The 20,274-nt window shown below is 33.9% G+C and overlaps 1 protein-coding gene across 15 annotated transcripts in view; it reads left to right on the forward strand.

Moving 5' to 3' along the window:
• The window catches only part of klc1a (kinesin light chain 1a), a 91,616-nt gene that overhangs the window by 50,085 nt on the left and 21,257 nt on the right, over window positions 1–20,274 (forward strand). For 7 of the 15 annotated variants that reach the window (XM_009307227.5, XM_073919437.1, XM_005156638.5 and 4 more), the window contains 7 exon segments: window positions 2,610–2,711; window positions 5,595–5,768; window positions 7,720–7,819; window positions 9,220–9,272; window positions 14,481–14,548; window positions 14,685–14,793; window positions 16,333–16,467. In XM_009307227.5, coding sequence (XP_009305502.1) covers window positions 2,610–2,711; window positions 5,595–5,768; window positions 7,720–7,819; window positions 9,220–9,272; window positions 14,481–14,548; window positions 14,685–14,793; window positions 16,333–16,467 — 741 coding nt within the window. 15 annotated transcript variants of the gene reach the window in all.

The following is a 20,274-nucleotide window of genomic DNA, read 5'->3' on the forward strand; positions in this document are numbered from 1 at the left end:
AATGTTTCATATCATTCAGTATCAATAATTATTGATTTTTTTTTTTTTTTTACAATCCATTTAGAAAAATTGGGATTTTTAATTTATTTAACCACTTTATTTTAATTTACCAACATTACTAAGGCAAATAGTTTTAATTAAAAACAACCAAATAAACAAAAACATTGTATCTCTTATGTCTTATAATAAAATAAAGTGTTAAAGAGACTCCTAAACATGTTAAATAAAATTTTCCAAGGTGTGTGCAATGGTAAAGTGTAGTTACTGAACAATCAAAATTTTAAGGTAAATCGACATCTGTAGGGTGCCAATAATAATGAAACAGTAAACTTCAGACTGTAAACAAAACACATTATAATTATCAAATCAGAGCTTTCAAGTAAAGGAACCAACCATTATTATTCAAATACATACTGCAACATTACAAAATGTGAAGTTGGATGACTACATTACCACTATGCTAAAAAACGATTTTCAGATGGGGTGCTAGTGGCTAGGATGTGCAAAAAATGAAACCAAAAAGCCACTCTGGCGACATCCTTACATCCTTTTTTATTTGCAATCTCCTCACTGCTTATTTCATGGCACTTATTTTTGGTTGAGTTATTCGGATTTGTAGTGGCCATGAAGCAACCTAATTGTTGTTCATTCCCATATCTAAAAGCATGTAAAAAAGCGCTCCCCTGGTGTCTATTGTAACTAGGCTACCATCATTTTCTCAGAGGATGAAAAACGGAAAATTCATTGCTGTGGATCCGATACAAGATTTTATTTACTAAGAGAATTAAAAAGAAATGCAGTGTTTGGGTGCTCTGTGCTTGTCTGAGGTAATTAGTCTGACTTTATTACCGAATTGTGTATATTCCATACAAAGTGTGAAACAGATTAGTTAGTTATATTTACATGAATCGTGGTGCACACTCTGCATTCTGGAAAGTTGAGAGTTTTTCAACTAGGTGCGCCTGGAAAACTCGTCATGCTTGCATCATGTGCACTTCACTCCCTGTTTGTGTGTGCAAAACGTGTGCCCTGATTGGAAATAACCATATAGACATTCCTTCAAAAGTTTGCACTCAGCAGACACATTTTAATAAAATTATACTGAAACTTCACACCAAACTATTTTTTTTAGCGTGATTGACAATGATGTTCAATTAATAAACACCAGTACAATTTTATCAGCAGTTTTTTTGTTCTGAATTCAGACACTTAACAAGATAAAAAAACAATTGAATCATCAAATTCAATATTCTAAAATTCTAAATGAAGAAATGCAGATTGTGAAATCCAGATAGATTGCGAAATTTGTTTCAGATGGCATTGACGCCTGCTCTTTTCGCCACTGAATAGCTATTAGACCAGAAAAAAAAACAAAAAAAACATGGCGTGACCAGTTTTAAACAGCCCATATGTGGCATCACACAACCTGCAATGTAATAATTGCAGATTCAACTTAGATGTTAAAAAAATATATTGTGCAATCCTAGTGCAAGTGCATCGTGTGTGTATTGAAACAAGGAGCACAGGCTGCTAAAGTTAAGTTGGTAATGTGAAACCTATGTCTTGCCCTTTCATCAGGACCAGCATCCCACAGTTCTTTGCAGAGGTTAGATGCTTTAACACCTTTTGTAGCTTTTTCTTCTATTTCATTCTTTATCTTCCACCTGACTTGTTCTGTACAGCTGAATGTTATACTAAATATCCGCAAATTTTATGCATTATGATTTTCTGGGTGGTTGAATTGGAGCAATACTTAAAATATCATAATGATTTTATTTTCCAACTAGTCACAATCCTTACTGTCGCTGATATTATTACTTGAAAATATAAAATGTCTTATTTATAAACTCTCTTTTAGAATTGGTCAGCTAACTGCATTTTAGAAAAGAAATTTCAGAATTGTAATAAATGTAAAAATTCAGATTTTTTTGTATGAAGTTTCAAGTTTACTAATTTCTTTGCATTATAGTATGTTAATGTTTGGCAGCATTTTTAATATTACAATAGTTCAATTGAATGTGGTTTAATGTATTCAGTTATCTGCTCATTATAGGGATATTTATGTTTATAGCAGATGTTGTTTATTGTAATTGCCAAAATTTCTATAAATTATATATACTATTTATACTATATTTTATATATTACATACCATACATTTCAACTTAATACTGATAATACTAACTTACAATTTATAAATACTAAATACAATTTATTGTGGTACGTTTGCAGTTTTCTGAATATTATGTTTATTTTGGTCTGCTATTAGCCCGTTTTACAATTTACACACCTTTACAACATATATCATCTATTTTTTGTTTCTCTCTCCACAATTCAATTCTATATGCACTGAAGTAATTAAATCAAAGGTTAATCAGAACACCTCTATAACACAGCATGGGTGAATGTTGTATGTGTATATGCATGTTAGACCGCAGAGTTGACCTTAATCAGATTTCCAGTCATTTAAATAATCATTTTGTAATCAGTGACTAATTGTTTATAAATGATTGGCTTTATAAATGATTTGATCTTTTGATTGTTTTATGTTATTAGACATTTTAGTAAATTTATGTGTAGAAATAAACATGCTTGTTCTTGTGTATGTGCAGGTGGCTGCCACACTGAACAATTTGGCTGTTCTTTATGGCAAACGAGGGAAGTACAAGGAAGCAGAGCCTCTGTGTAAAAGAGCCTTGGAAATCAGAGAGAAGGTGGGTCAGGTGTTAAACATACCTGTCGTGAGTGTGACTTAGTAATGAATTTAGTCTTTATTTCAAAATGGATTCTAATTTACAACCCCAAATCAACAAAGGTTGCGATGATATGGAAAACTTATCAAAAACATACAAAAGCTGCTGGCACACCAACTACCGCCGCTGCAGTAATACGAACGGCGGCAAAGGTAACATATTGAAGTAGTGACATCTTTTATTACAATTCCCTGTTGACATCGCCTGTTTCAAATCGCATCATTATTTAACCAATTTACATGATTACTAGCCCCAATCTGCTCCTGTCGCAACTCTTTTTGAAATGTGTTTCAGGTCTGAATGACAGGAAAAGATGTATATTTACAGATAAAAATGAATTTGACCATATTAAACATGAACTAATTTGTGTTCATATTGTATGCAATGAAATACAAGTCAAAGTAAATTTTCAAATCACTACTTTCTTTTGTATTTGCCTTTTCCGTATATGTACACAGGGGATATACATTGAAACTGAAACTCTTGCCATTTTAATGTTAGAGGTTTCATTTCTAAATTTGATCATCCTTGTGCCTAAACATCATTAGCCGCATATCCACTGTCGGGCCAGTGTGAGCCAGGGTTTTCATCAGGCTGAAGTAGCCCAAGACTCAGAGAGTTTGAACAGTGAGGCCGAAATCATGTTGCGATTTCACTATTGGGTCAATAGCTCACAGCGTAAAATGCAAACCCCATTCCTAGATTGCTAGCTGATTGAAACTTCACACAACCTCCCCAGTTAAGCAGGAAGAAGAAAGTCAATGGCTGCGTCCGAAACTGCATACTTCCATACTATATGGTACACTAAAATCAGTATGTGAGTCGAGTAGTATGTCCGAATTCATAGAATTCGAAAATCAGTATGTGAGAAGTACCCGGATGACTTACTGCTTCCGGCGAGATTCTGGAGTGCGCATCCCATGCACGCTGCGGTATCCCATAATGCCCTGCGAGAGAATTCATGAATGGAAGTGAAGCGATGCAACTGACGCTGGTAGGTCATGTGACCATAACAAAATGCCGGATGTAAAACGTCCGAATTCCATTCATACTTTTCACATTCATACTTTATAGAACATACTTTTCTAACGGCCGAGTAGTACGTTTAAATTCAAATGCAATACCTACTGAGTAGTAGGCGGTTTTGGACGCTGCCAGTGTCATTGCACTCAGCTGCCATCTTTGAAACGCCAGTCGTGTAGTGTGCTCTGGCATTCTGTTTGAATGGGGAAACATCAAATTCTCCAAAATTGCATTCCAAGCTTATGATTAAATTTCATATTAACAATCACCAATAAACTTAAACAACAACTTTTAAGTTTAATTTCTAAACAACTTGAATCGCACAAAATCTGCAAAAACTCACGTCTGGTTCGAGCCCCTACCATGGAGAATCGTCTGTCTATTGCGATCGATGATTGGCTCCTGTACTAGAAGGCAGGGCTCTATTCGCCATATTGAATGTTACACTTACCTCATAAAAAACTATACGAGTGACATGTCTTGTGTTTTCTATGGTCTTTGCTCTTGGTATCGTGCATCGAGTGGTCTTAAAACTAACGGAGGGATGATGACCCAGTACACCATCTATAGGCTAATATAATACCACTGAATTTCTCTGGTAATAACTCGGTTTAAATCATATTTTAATACCTTCTCGTTTCGGTAGATGCCATCAAAAGGTTAATCCTAATTCTCCGGAGAGATCTAAAAACATTATTTTCATAGGCTATGTGACACTTAATAGGTAATTCCCCTTTATTTAAAAGAATAATTTAAGGATGTTGCATATTATTCGGTCATCTTAAGTAAAGGAAACCGTAGAGCAATAATAAAATATAGGCTAGCCTATATTGTTGTGTTCGCGTCACAGCAGCTATTTAAAATCTGCATCTGGTTTAAGAAAAAAAAGTATCATACATTTGACTAAAGTAATGTTAAATATTTCAGAACGACCCAAGCAAGATTTATTTGAAAAATTACGATTTAAAATATGAAATATCCTTCTTATAAAGCTCTACATTTAAAATTAGAATTTGAATGCAATTCGTTTATAAAGCAGTGTAGGACTGCATGACAGAAAAGAACAGGTAGTTTTTGATGTTTTTGCTCACCCAAAATATGCTCTGTTTGCCTAATTTGATTTATATCATCATATCTAAATATTTTATAAATAATATTTCAAGACTCCTCTGTTGTTTAGAAAATATCTAAAATCTAAAAAATATAAACTATTTTTCAGGTAGGCCTTTGTTAAATAAAGTTTAAAATGGCTTAAAACTGTATAATATAATTTATAATTTATTTTTATTACACATGCCTAAATTGTTAGTGCTATTGTTTGTTTTATTCATTCATTCATTCATTTTTTTTAAATGTACTACACGACAGCACTACCTACTGCGCCACTGCTTCGCCCTGTTTGTTTTATATTGGTTTATTTATTTAAAAAAATTTTATATATCCGATAATTGTAATACTTTAAATGATTTCAATAGCTTAGGCTATTTTATCTATATCTAATATGACATAAATAGATTACAGTGGCCAATAAGCAGCAAGTGTGAACATGATTAGTGCATCTTTGCATAGTTAAAGCAGTTCAGTGAACTGCTTAATGTTTGTTTAAACAACATTTAAAAAGTATATTTCAGTTTAAAGGCTGGATTCTCATTCCTGCAGCCCCAATGGTATGCATTACAATCCATACTGTAAGAGCTAACCTCTCCAAACAACTGAATAACCTGGTAATATACTCTCTGTTGGTGGTTTACACTGCAGCCGTCAGTGTGACAGATAAGTCTGCAGCAGGTCAATAATGTGAGATATTCATGTGTTTGTCAGGTGCTGGGGAAGGACCACCCTGATGTTGCCAAACAGCTAAATAATCTGGCCTTACTGTGTCAGAACCAAGGCAAGTATGAAGAAGTGGAGTACTACTACCAGAGGGCCCTGGAGATCTATCAGACCAAACTGGGCCCCGATGACCCCAATGTGGCCAAGACCAAAAACAACCTGGTACAAACACCCCTCACACTTCACACCATTTATTTAAAGCAGTGTTTCACAGCCATGTTTCTGAAACCCCTTCAGCAATGCACATTTTGCATGTATTTTTTGCCTGACACAACCTTTTTAGGTAACGAGGCAGTGACCTGTGTGTTTGATTAGGGTTAGCATGCAAAATGGGTAGTGTTTACAGTTTACAGATTTACTCATCTCCTTGTTATCCAAGGTGTTAATATCTTTCTTTATCTTCCATATATACCTCTTTTCCTCCAAGGTAGTTTGAGTATCAAAAGACAAAGAACCAATTTGTAATTAGGCTCCAGCTCTGAACCAGAACTCAAAGCACTGGCTCTAAATCAGGATTAAGTTGTTCTCAACAGCACCAAAGCATTCTTGGCTAGGAATAAGAACAGTTTGCATCTGGGCTGAGGGTAGGATTACCTCAACCAATGAGATGCCCAAACTGTTTGGAGTGTCATATATGAAATGGCAGCAGAACATAATGCTTCTAATCTCTGTCAGTGTCTTTGTGCAATAGCATTAACTCTAAACTAGCAACAAATTCTGGTGGAAAAGGGGAAATCGAGGTCTTCAGCGGAGCTCACAAATTACTACTGCAAATAATAATGGTGGTACTACAAAAAATAATGGTGGTCTTTGCCAAAACTCGCCTCAAAAATTTATTCGAAGGTATGAAATAGATATTTGTGTTACAATAGATGATTCCATAGTCATGTGATTATTAGTCTTGCTAAATGATTTTTTCTTTTCGGCCTAGTCCCTTTATTTCTATGGGGTCTCCAAAGTGGAATAAACCCCCAACTTATCCAGCATATGTTTTACACAGCGGATGCCCTTCCAGCTGCAAGCCATCTCTTAGAAACATCCATACAGACTCATTCACACTCATAGATTACGGACAATTTAGCTTACCCAATTCACCTGATTCACATGTTTTTGGACTTGTGGGGGAAACCGGAGCTCTTGCTAAATCAATGAAAAATTTTCTAATCATAATCCAATGCTATAGGGATTTCCTGGGTTTTTTTCGTCTTGGGTGTTTGAAGTGAGAGCACCCTCTGGTATTTTGAAGGAGCTTTACAATTGATCACACAACCATACCTTCATGACAAAATGTACATAGCCATCGCAGCTTTACTCGGTCGTCTTTGCAATTTCTATTTTTTGATTAATTTCTGAGCACTACCATAATGTATGCAGTGCTGACCCACTGTTTCCAAAGCACACAAACAATTTTAAGCAACAAACTGCAGTTTTAGTTCTGTCCAGTCAAGGCGCCTGGTTTGTCTCTACATGACATATATAAAACACCACCAGTTCCCACTTGAACATAGTTGAAACGCCTTTATACAGTGCATTTGGAGAAAATTCATAAAATGTTTTCCCTAAAAAACATAATTTCTTTACAACCAACGAACAAAAGAAAATAATATCTTGGGTGACAAGGGGGTGAGTAAATTATTTGTAATGTTTTGTTTTGAAAGAGAACTAATCCTCTTTAAGGAATCTATCCATATGGTGTGGTCTGCAGTGTTATTTACTGCAGGTTTTCTGTCATCTCAGCAGATTATAAACATAACGTATGCATCATTCTGCTTTTAGTGTAATGGAAGATGCTTTTAGAGTAACAACTTCTCAAACTGTAACATCTTTTACCAGAGTAAGGGTTTAGGGTTTCATCCAGTTATTTTTAGATATGCCTGTATATACCAGTCACAGATATTTATGAGAAAAATAATACCAGTCTTCAAATTAATACCAGCTGAAATTGCACAAACACTAAATGTCAGATACTTATTTTTAATTACTTTAATTAGATTGTATAGAGTCTATCATCTTTTTCCCTGTGTGTAAAAACTCAGTAAGTCTGGACACTGTTTATTTACTATAAATGCTTAAATAAGTAATTGTTAATGATAATTTTTTCTCTCTATCTAAGGCTTCATGCTATCTGAAACAGGGAAAATTTAAGCAGGCAGAGACTCTATATAAAGAGATCCTCACCCGAGCCCATGAGAGAGAATTTGGTTCTGTTGATGGTATGTATGCCTTTTTCATAACTCTTACATCTTCTGAAAAATGTTTTGCAATGTTCTTTATACTTTGTCCCTGTGAACAAGGGGAATTTATTTATGAGGATATTCAGCCATCCCGCAAACGTACATACACCTTGTGGAGTCCCTTTGAACTGGTTGTGGTTTGCCTGATGTGGGGGAATAGAAGCAGTTCACTGTTTCACTCGTTCACTGTGGTGTTAACTTAATTTACAAAAACAGTAAATGCAGATTGCAGAAATGATTTTTCTTGTTGACAGAACCATGAGACGTCATTATGTTTACAATCTTACCGTTTGTAACTTTTTCATTCATCATTTCCAATAAGTGCTGTATTCTTTACTGGATGCATATTTTCCAACTATGGGCAAGGGTTATAATGAAAATGCACTGCATTAACCATGCGTTAATAAAATATATAGGATAAATATAGGAGGCATGCGTTAGTGTCTTAGTGTCCCACCAGTGACGACATACACATATATATATCGCACTGCAGGAATATTGGACGGCTATCAGCCAATCAGTTTAGAGAACCAGACAGAAGTGTTGTATATATTTATATATACACATGCCTTGTCATCATTTACTCACCCTTTACTTGATCCAAACTTCCAAACTTGTTGTTTGACTTCCTTCTGCTAAACACTAAATTTGGAGAAAGCTAGAAGCTGATAACTGTTGACTTTCAAAGCATTTTTTTTTTACTACTATGGAGGTCTTTGTTTTTAGCTTTTTAGCTTTCTTCAGCTTTTATCTTCTTTAGTGTGTAAACTTTCTGTTATCACTCTGGGGTGATTTTGAGTCTTAATTTGGCAACAACTTTTTTTGTGTTTCAGCAAATGGAATAAATTTGGTGACAACCTTTATTTTGACTCCTATTTTGAAAAAAGGCTTTGAGACTCAACTCAACAATACACCATGGACAAATTTACTACCCATTTGTTATGTTTGCGGATGTTTTTGCTCTAATTACTTCCATTATAATAATTTTTCTTTAATCGCAAAGCCATGACACCATATATATCATGCATTCATAATTGCTGCTTGTTTTCCATGGCCATGGTATCATGGCTTTGCAAACAAATATTTTTGTTATAATGAAGGTCAACGAAGCAAAAACAGCCACGAACATAATGAAAGAGTTTCAATTTAAACAAAACACAAGGTTTAAGTTAATCTTATTACACGTTGAGTACATTTAAATATGTTGTATTTTTAGGAAATTATTTCTTACTCTTTTAAGCTCTTACGCATATAACAGGTATAACATGCATGCACACACGTACTGACAGGAATTAATGTTGATTTATTGTAGATATGGTATAGCAAATGTGTGTTTGCTTTTGATGTTTTTTTTTTCGTTTTATTTGTTTACCCTGCAGATGAAAATAAACCCATCTGGATGCATGCTGAAGAAAGAGAAGAACAGAGCAAGGTGAGGATGGACAGTTTAACAGTAATTTTTTTGACTCTACCCTTGTTAAATGACATATAATCAAACAGTTTTCCATCCATCCAAGAAAAAAAAAAACAGCTTAGATTTATTTTATAATACACATTGCAGTACATAATACACGTTGTAGTATCAGCTTATTTCTCAGATGGCTTAATTTGTTCATTTGATGACTAGTGGAAAATAATATATTAATAATTGTAAATACTGTCATACCGCAATAGCATTTTTTTTTCAATATTACCGTAGTCGCATGATGAGAAAATTTGCTCAGGCGAATGAAGCGAACGGGAGGTAGCGGAAACTACAATTCCCATCAGCCCAGGCATGGCCATCATCCTTTGCGGTCTGTTGTCGCTACAGATCCAGTAATGCGGAAATGGAGTGTGCTGCTAGTAGCGGGGATGTAAAAGAGCTGAAAATGATCGAACCTAAAGCGAGTTTTAAATTGGATGTGTGGAAGCATTTCGGTTTCTCTCTAAAAAGAGGGGGTTGGGGTGTTGTTGTTGTCGCCGCGTACTGAAGGGCGGGACGGAGGTTGTGTCGCGTCGCGGGGGCACTTTTGATCATTTTGGAAGGGCACTTTTTATCCAAGACTAAAAAGGGCATGTGCACTGCACAGGTTGAGCCCCATGTGTGCACTTGCCTGCAAGTTGGGGAATACGACTAATAACAGTCATGGCATGGGGACTGCAGAAACACAGCACACTGTTCAGATTGATGCAGACATTGTCTTGTACCGCAAAGAGACCTCTATCTCACTCATGGCTTGTCCTCTCAAGTGGGGGAAAGACAATGCGCAACGTTACCCACTGCTGTCAACCTGGGTCAAGTCATATCTCTGTCCCAGAAACCTCAGTCCCAAATGAGAGGGTTTTTTTCTGTTGCAGGGGACATTGTAAATGCCCAGAGATACCAGCTTTTACTAGATTATAGTTATATGATAATTTTCCTTAAAACCCATCTCTATCTAAGTGAGTGAGTGCGTGATTAAATGTTGAATGTGATGAGTTTTCAACAATACTAAATTGAAACTTTATTTTTTTACAAGGTTTAATAATTTTTTGTTATTAAAAATGAAGTTCCTGTTTCAAAGCTTACAGATAGATGGCTAATTTGTATGTCATTGACACTTTTGGCACTTTTTTGGAGTATTTTCATTAGCTTTGTTTTTCCTGTAAATGATTCAATAAATACCGCACCGTGACACTCATACCGAGGAATTACTGTACCGTAAAATTCTGATACCATTACATCCCTAGTGGACAATGTAAATTCAATCTGATTCTACATTATAGTTTTGCAACTGTGGAACAAAAACAAAACAAATTTTATTTTCCAATGTTCTTTTGTATTTATATAAACCAAGGATCTCCATCCTTATTTTTTATACGAGCTACTTTTAAAAACTGAGAGCTACTTATGTCATGCTTGCTGACTCTTTGGGTGTGTGTGACCCCTCTGTTAAAACCCAGCTAAAGTCTTTTTTGTGTGTGATTCGCCATTTTCGTCATAAAATCATACTACACAAACTAAGAAATATTCTGTGAAAATATAACTTTGATATCTGTAATATTGACTAAGTTAGGCCGTGTCAAAGGTTTGCTTTCTGAGAAATCTTCTTTTTGAGAAATTCCAATTTAAAAATGCCTATTTATAAAACTGCATCACATGTGAACCATAATTATACAGACTATGTGCAAATATAGCAAATTAAAGCAGATTTTTACATTTCATAGATAGATGACAAATTTATAGGACAATTCTTAAAGTTTTATAAAATGGGTCTAATTTGTATAATGTTGTAGTCCAAAAGGCATAAAAACAACTCAACTATTACCCCTGGTACATCAGCTTCATATGTGGAAATCAAAAATCAATAGAAAATGTTAATAAATGCATAATATAATGTAATATAATATAATATAATATAATATAATATAATATAATATAATATAATAAAGATAAATATAAAATCTTATTATTTTATATCTATAAAATCTCATGTTGTAATTATCTCATTAAAATTGCGATTTTTGACATCTGATTTAGGGCACTGCCATGTGCCATCTGTGACATTATGCCCTGTACAGTATGTGCATGATGTACAGTTGACCATATGGATATACAGTAGGGGTTTTGGCTATGTTGCTTTTAGCTCGTGTTGTTATATCAGCTGTAGTGGGGGTTGATTTAAGGGGTCTGTCTCTCCCTGTGGTTGGTTTAAATGGAAGCACAGTTCCACAAAAGCTATATAAAATCAAGGTAAAACTAAGTGGTCACCTTACACTTTTCTCTAACATTTGCTTTTGAAAACACTATTGCTTGGGTTTAGAATTATTTAGTTGGTATACAGTGGGGGAAATAAGTATTCAACACTTGACTATTTTTCTGAGAAAACATATTTCTATATTAAACTGATATATATATATATATATATATATATATATATATATATAAATATATATATATATATATATATATATATATATATATATATATATATATATATATATTTATATATATATATATATATATATATATATATATATATATATATATATATATATATATATATATATATATATATATATATATTATATATATATATATATATTTTTTTTTTTACTTTTGACTGGTTGAGGTACAGTAAAAAAATAACTTGTAACATGTGCCATCTTCTAAATAAGGCAGCATTCAATCACAGTGGTTTTCCAAGTAGGGATGTCCCAATCAGTGTTTTTGCCCTTGAGTCAGAGTCATTGATTTCGAGTATCTACCTATACCGAAACCTGATCCGATACTTCTATAAAGCATAAAAAAGAATAAAGAAGAGTGAAGAAACAGACCCAGGATGTTCCTTTTTTATTTAATTCACCTTATTTTAACACTCAACCACTCTGTTAACAAACAGAGCACTTCTGTGAGGTAGATTGAACAACCAATTAATATATAACATAAATTCTTCACTTTTGGACTTGTGCAAGTATAATAAAAAAAAAAACTAATATAAAAAAAATAGCGCCTCAACTTAAAATACCTGGCAGGCAATCGCAAGTTTACATATCTCACAGTTTGCTTTGGCAATGTTGTCTTCATCATTTTTATAATGCCTCCAGACCACAGACATACTTGCTCTTTCTGCTTCAAGCTGCTTCTGTGTTGTATTTTGCATTAAACCAATATCGTCTCTGCAACAAAGTGTTGTCATGTCGCACATCTTGCTGTTTCTTGCTGTATATGTATGTGTATATATATACACACACACACACACACACACACACTCAGCAAGAAACAGCTGTATGTATTTATATATATATATATATATATATATATATATATATATATATATATATATATACACACACACACACACACACACACACACACACATACACACATACATACAGTTGTAGTCAGGATTTTAGCCCCCTGAATTATTAGCCCCGTTTATTAGCCCCCACCCCCCATTTTCTGTTTAATGGAGAGTTTTTTTTAACACATTTCTAAACATAATAGTTTTAACAACTCATCTCTAATACCGGAAATATATAGCTTAAAGGGGCAAGTAATTTTGATCTCAAAATGGTGTTTAAAAAATTTAAAACTGCTTTTATTCTAGCCGAAATGAACCAAATAAGATTTTCTCCAGAAGAAAAATAATGTCCTTACTCTTTTAAACATAATGTGGGAAATATTTTTAAAAATCTAAAAAATAAAATAAAAGGGGGGCTAATAATTCTGACTTTAACTGTATATACATATTTATTTGAGTCTTGATCGGTAGGTAACGTACGATTCCAATCAAGTCTGAAATCTCATGATCGGCCCCAACTTAATACCAACTTTTTCTTAATGATGAAATAGAAATTAACTTCTCTCTGAAGATGAACCTAGCGAGTTGTTTGTGGCCATTCACGAGTTCATGTGTGTATCATCATGTGATGAGGGTGGCGGGAACTAATTAGCGGATAATTAGCACAGACCAGAGAATTCTGCTTTGCATCTGCTCCATACAAATTAGTAAACCAGAGAAGATTTGTTTTCAGAAAGAGTGCATTTTTTTCTCTTTTAAAAGTGTACATTTCAGGCTTTTACGCAGGTATGTGTCATGTCTGTAAAGCAACAATTCTGTGAACATTTTTTTTTATGCGTTTGTTAATCAGTCACAGACAGATCAAGCACTCCCTTTCATTCATTCATTTTCTTGTCAGCTTAGTCCCTTTATTAATTCAATATTAATGATCTGCCAACTTTTCCATCACGTTTTTACGCAGTGGATGCCCTTCCAGGCGCAACCCATCTCAGGGAAACATCCCTGCACACACACACACACACTATAGACAATTTAGCCTATACAATTCACCTAAACCGCATGTCTTTGGACTGTGGGGGAAACCAGAGCACCCGGAGGAAACCCACACGAACGCAGGGAGAACATGCAAACTCCACACAGAAACGCCAACTGAGCCGAGGTTCGATCCAGCGACCCAGTGACCTTCTTGCTGTGAGGCGAAAGCACTACCTACTGCGCCACTGCGTCGCCCCAAGCACAATTTTTTTCTAAAACATTTCTGTTTGTTGGAAGTATGAATGTATGGAAAATAAATCCAAACAGTTTACAGTTTTTAAATTCGTATTTGACTTATCAATATGACCAGAAATTACAGGCTGTTTTAGCTCCTTTTAGTGTAATCACATAAGAACGCATGCCTGCACATAAGAAGTGCATACTGTATACAAGTTATTGAACCCCAGGGAGTTAAAGGTGCCATATAATGAAACATTGATAAATTGATTTTGCATTTTGCATTAGGATGAACACTGTGGTCATGCATGGCTGTCTGCTTTACAAAACTAATCTTTTACACTTCCTTAAAGCCTGTCCCATTTTAAAATAAAAGTTCCTCATACATTGTTAGTATAACACAAGTATATACAAAAAAATAAGGGTAATAACTTCAATAACTTGTATACATCCAGTGAGTAAAGGCCAACCAAATGCTGCCTTAGGTGAGTATATAATTTGTCATTGGGAAAGTCTGTGTTTTGTTTGGATTGACAGTTTTTTTTTATTCTTAGTTTTTACATCATATCTTTTTTGACTTTGAACACCAGCACCATCCAGATGGTACTTCCAGTGTTTGGTAGATTTGAGGGGGGTAATTTTCAATTCTATCTGTGTTTTAGATCAAGCAGAAGGATGGGACTCCATTTGGAGAATATGGTGGATGGTACAAGGCCTGTAAAGTAGACAGGTCAGATATTCTCTCTGCTGCATAAAGATTGATACAAATACACACATTTGTTTGTGAATAGCCTTTCAAGAGTTTACACTTTTACAGCTGTTGCATCTCAATTAAGTGTTTTTCTGTTTGACTTCTTGGACTGCAGCCCAACCGTGACAACGACACTGAAGAATCTTGGAGCTCTTTACAGGAGACAGGGCAAGTTTGAGGCTGCTGAGACTCTGGAGGAGGCGGCTTTGCGCTCCAGAAAACAGGTGGGTTTGAATTATCAGTTTAGAAGAAATGATCAGGTCAAACAAAAATTGACCTCTGTCACTCAGGATTCAGTGAGTTCTTTTTAAGTACTTAGTAAAGGTTTAGCCTGGCAAAGTTTTATGTAATAATGTCAAAGTTAGCTTGTTTGGATATGTAAATTTGTGTTTCTCTAATAAGAGTCTCTGTTCTTGGGAGGGGTGGGGACCATGATGGAAATGGATTTTGCCAATGGCAAAATGGATTATAATATATGTTATGCAGTGCATAATTATATACATGTGATTTTTCAGGTTTTTTATTTTGAATAAATTTGCAACAATTTCAAAATTGTTCACATTGTCAATATGGAGTATTGTGTGTAGAATGTTGAGGAAATAAATGAATATAATCCATTTTAGAATAAGGCTGTAACATAAAAAAAAAAAAATGTGGAAAAAGTGAAGCGCTTTCTAAATGCACTGTATCTGCTGGGTGATATGACAAAATTAATTTTTCACAATATTAGGTCCATAGTAAATTTGAGTTTCTCAAAATTCATAGTATTATAAAATACTTCACCTAAATTTCTGTGAAGTTACTTTATAATATGATAGTTTATATGTAGGCCCACATGACATTTCTGCAGTTTTTATCCCGTTTTTGAGTCCGTTTATTTAATTGTGCAAATGTGTGTAAATTTATATTTATTCTGTTTTTAAATTAATATCAGTAATATTACTGACTAACATGAAAATGTTCATATGATTTATTTACAATACAGTTTGCAAGGTAATATTGTCTGCCTTTAAATATATCTGTATTATTTGAAAGACTTGCTGTGGTTAACAAATACTGGATCTAATTGGATTTGCACTGTAAACATTTAATAAAAAGGTATTACTTTTTATTTCATATATTAACTTTTTAGTTATCATACTCCCTACTTTTTACAAAACTCTGCACAGAAATGGCAAAAAATGTCAGCAGATCCTGTCTGGCCCTACTTAAATGTGAGAAAAAGACAAAAAAGACAAAAAGACCAATAATTGCAATCTTTTTTTTTTCTTTTTTTTTCTCAAATATTAGATTCACAATACATGCATACAATAACAATCCAGCCCACAAAACAGTTTGTTTTATATATTTATATATGTCAACCTGTCTTATATATGTATACACATATAAATATTCAAATGACATAAATAAATAAATAAATAAATAAATAAATAAATAAATAAATAAATAAAATATTGAATAAAAATAATAATTTAAAAAATTATGCGTTAAAACATTGAAAATTAGATAACGACAAAAAGAAAGCAATAAAAAATACATGTTTACAAACACACAATTTACATAATATTCATATATGGCTGCCAAAAAAAAATCCATATTCTTGCCTTTGATATAAGTTTGTCTCTCAAGTTCAATACAGTTCAATGTTTCTTTTTTTCACAATTCTATGGATGAAGCATCCATCTTTCCAAGTATAATGCAATAGCCCTTCTAGCTTATTGCAATCATTTTTAATTGTGAGTGTGATGTCTTTGTTGCTGAAGGGTCTGGACACAGCTCATAAGCAGCGTGTTGCAGAGGTGCTGGGAGACCCTGAAGTACGAGAGAAACAGAGGAGTCGTGAGAGCCTGACCTCTGACACGGTGAAGTACGAGAGTGGCCCTGACGGTGGAGAGGAAGTGAGTATGAGCGTGGAGTGGAATGGGGTAAGTACAGTACACACCGCCCAGCCTCTTACACACTACATTGACAATAAATATAGTCACAGGATAGCGCATTAATTTTTAGAAGACTAGACACAATCAAACCAGCTTATGGGCCTCTACCCCTCCTTACATCTATAATTAGATTATGTGATGTATGATGATTCGGATGTGTGCCAATGCATTTATCTAAAACGGGATCATTAATCACTGGAAGCAGATCAAACCTGAAATTAGACCAAGCTAATAATAAGGTATCATATGATTAAAGGATTATTGATTAGTAACGTTGTGGCCTGTGTGGTGTTTACTCTTAAAAGTATTCAAATTCAATACTGCACTATTCAAAGAAAACAGAGTTCTGCTCTTAAAATCCAAAGAATTGCCTGTGGAAAGACCCTGGAAAATGCATTTCCAGGTCTTGTTACTAAGGGTCAAATAGTGTTGCTTTTTATACTTTGTGACTCCAATCATTAGTCATTTATTGTCCTCCTGCTGATCTTTTTGCCTGTAGTGCTTTAATGACCTGACTTGAAGCCGTATTAACCCTTTCAAACCTTAATTAACTCTATGAAATTACATACATTCACAGTTGAGACTTGTTTTTTTATGTGTTGTATGATATATGATCTATACAAGTGCTCAACCATTCAAAGGTTTGGACACACTTAACAAATTAATGTATGTAAATTTTAAAGCTGTTTATATTCCGGAGTCTTGGGTTAAAATACTTCAAAACGTTTATAGGCATTATATAGTTGTGTTTAAATGTTAACTAAAAGCTACAAGGCTTCAGAAAGTTTTTAAAACCTCTTGGCTTGCCATATTTTGGATGGATAGATAGATGGATGAATAGATGGGCAGACAGATTGATAGGTTGATTCAGTAGTTTGTGGTTACTAGACAGTTGCTATATTTAAGATGGTTGAAAAGGTAATTTGGGTAGTTTCTAGGCAGTTGCTAGGGTGTTAAATAGCATATAAAGATACACATTTCTATGTGATGACATTAAAAAGAGCTTTAAAAAAGGCTGTAATTTTTTGTTGTATTGATAATACAAATACAGATAGCTGAATCAGTAAAGGGTCTAAGTTTTAATACAGTTGAATAGGTGTGTCAGGATTCAAAATAAATAAAAATTCATGCTCTTACTGTAATTATCAAATCAAAAAATGGAATTGTCGCGGCTGCCATGCCTCCATGTAACGTCAGCTTGACTTGCCAAGTGGAAAAAAAACACGCTTGTTGAAATGCTGCAAGAAGTTCTCTGCTATGTACGTATACCACATTATTCCACCGGCAGCACGACTAACTTGGCAAGGCATTTCCGCAGGCACCACAAAAACATATTTTTCTGTTAAACCGACAAGTGTAACACAAACTACTCTCCTGTCATCATTTGGAATAAAACTTCCAAGTAACTTAACATGTGCAAAGGCAATTACAAGCGCAGTAGGTGGATTTATAGCTTCGGACATGCAAACTTATTTAGTGTTAAAAAACTCTGGTTTTAGGCATTTAATTTGCATGTAGAACCGCAGTAAGAAATCCCAAGTAGAACGCATCTCACAGCTATAGTGATAACCCTCCATGTACAATAATGTGAAGGAGAAATTTATTGAAGGTCTTAGCAGTGCACATTTAGTAGCCTTGACTACATACAGTATTGCTGGACCTCCAGCGCAGCATAAAGCTTCATGACTGTCACAGCACACAAAGGTCAGATATTATTTTATTGCATAAAAGTCTTAAAATGGGATAGCTTGTGCTTTCAAATTGTTCTTTTTTTTAAATCGAGAATCGAGTCGAACCATGACTTTAGAATCGAAAATGTAATCGAATCGAGGATTTGGAAAATCTTGACACCATTACAGTTGAAGTCTGAAATATTAGCCCCCCTGAATTATAAGCCCCCTTGTTTATTTTTTCCACAATTTCTGTTTAACGTAGAGAAGATTTTTTCAACACATTTTTTAACATTTAATAACTCATTTCTAATAACTGATTAATTTTTATCTTTGCCATTATGACAGCACATAATATTTAACTAGATATTTTTCAAGGCACTTCTATACAGCTTAAAGTGACATTTAAAGGCTTAAATAGGTTAATTAGGCAGGTTAGGGTAATTAGGCAAGTTACTGTATAACGATGGTTTGTTCTGCAAACTAAATAGCCTAAAAAATATATAGCTTTAAAATATAAATATAATATAAAGTGGCTAAAAATTTTGACCTTAAAATGGCTTTAAAAAAATAAAAAAATGCTTTTATTCTAGCCAAAATAAAACAAATAAGAGTTTCTCCAGAAGAAAATGTATTATTAGACATATTGTAAAAACTCCCTTGCTCTGTTAAACATCATTTGGGAAATATTTTAAAAAGAAAAAAATCAAAGGGGGGGCTAATAATTCTGACTTCAACTCTTTACATTAAGCATTTATGATTTTAACATATTTAGGTTATGAAATGTATTATTAAATATTATTAATCAGGTGGATGCTGCACACTGGTGGTGGCTGATTCCACTAAAATCTGTAAAGCATTTTGAGCCACCCATAAAAATCTTTAAAGAGCACCAATAAAAAGCTTTTAAGATTTAAATCTAATATTTTTTCAGTTTTTTTTCCACATTTAGCTATATTATTAAATAAAAAAAGATTTAATAATAATAATAAAAAATGTATTGTCTTGAATATGTCCAAACCATTGAGTGGTAGAGTATTTATAAACACTATTTATTCAATATTTGATTATGTTTTTACAAATGTATTTAATGTATTTGCATTTGTCTATTTATCTGAATTTCTTTTGGTTTTATATGAAATATACTTGTAAATAGTGTATGAAATCATGTATTTTTAAACAACAGGATAAACACCTTTTTTTTAAATGCCCTTAATTGTCATTTTAATAATATTTCATTTGTACTCTAGATACTTAATAGACACTAAATGATCTGAATCATCATAAATTTAAATTTATTTATTCATTAATTTTCTCTTTGTAGCCATTCATTAGATGATCATGAGCTCATTCTTCTCTGAGGCATAGTTTCATAACTGCTGTTTTGACTATCACACCTCTGCTGTAGTCTCTCTGCAATTCTGAGTCACAGTTTTCATGCTGCCATAGCAACAGTAACCATAGTGCCAAGACAATCAATCAGCATTTCTTCCTGGTGAGACTGCCCCCAGTTCAGATTGTGGGAATGTCCTATCAGGTTCATCAAGCTTGTTTGGCTTTAACCTCATTCACTGGGATTTTCCATTTCTGTCTTTCTTGCTTTTATGTGCTTGTCTTTTTTTCTTAAACATGTATAGCTCAGCAATTCAATCAATACTGAGATTTTTAAATTGTAAATCGTGAACATGCATTTACATATAAAGGGATTTACATGTACACATAATATAAATGTTCCTTTTACTTACATGTTGGGGTCACATACAGAAGTTGGCGTGGGCTGTGTGTTCTGTACTCCTGATATGTCTCATTGATTGCAGGCTCTAATGCTATCTGTGTGTGTGTTTTTGTTTGCATACGTGATTTCTCTTGCTTTCTACCACTTACCTCCTTGCTTTTTTGTTGTTATCCCCATCTCTTTGTATCCCTCTCCCAATCCGAATCTGAGCTCCATAATGTATCAGCATGAAAGTAAATGTGCCATTTTTAGATTGTGTTATTGTTGGTGAGACAGAGACATGGAAAATAGCCCCAAGCTTTGGCCTTAAATGAGGCTACTGTGCTCAATTTTTGCCGTTCAGGATTTTACTCAAAACAAGCA

This window comes from Danio rerio, chromosome 13, assembly GCF_049306965.1.
Source record: "Danio rerio strain Tuebingen ecotype United States chromosome 13, GRCz12tu, whole genome shotgun sequence".
Taxonomy (NCBI): Eukaryota; Metazoa; Chordata; class Actinopteri; order Cypriniformes; family Danionidae; genus Danio; species Danio rerio.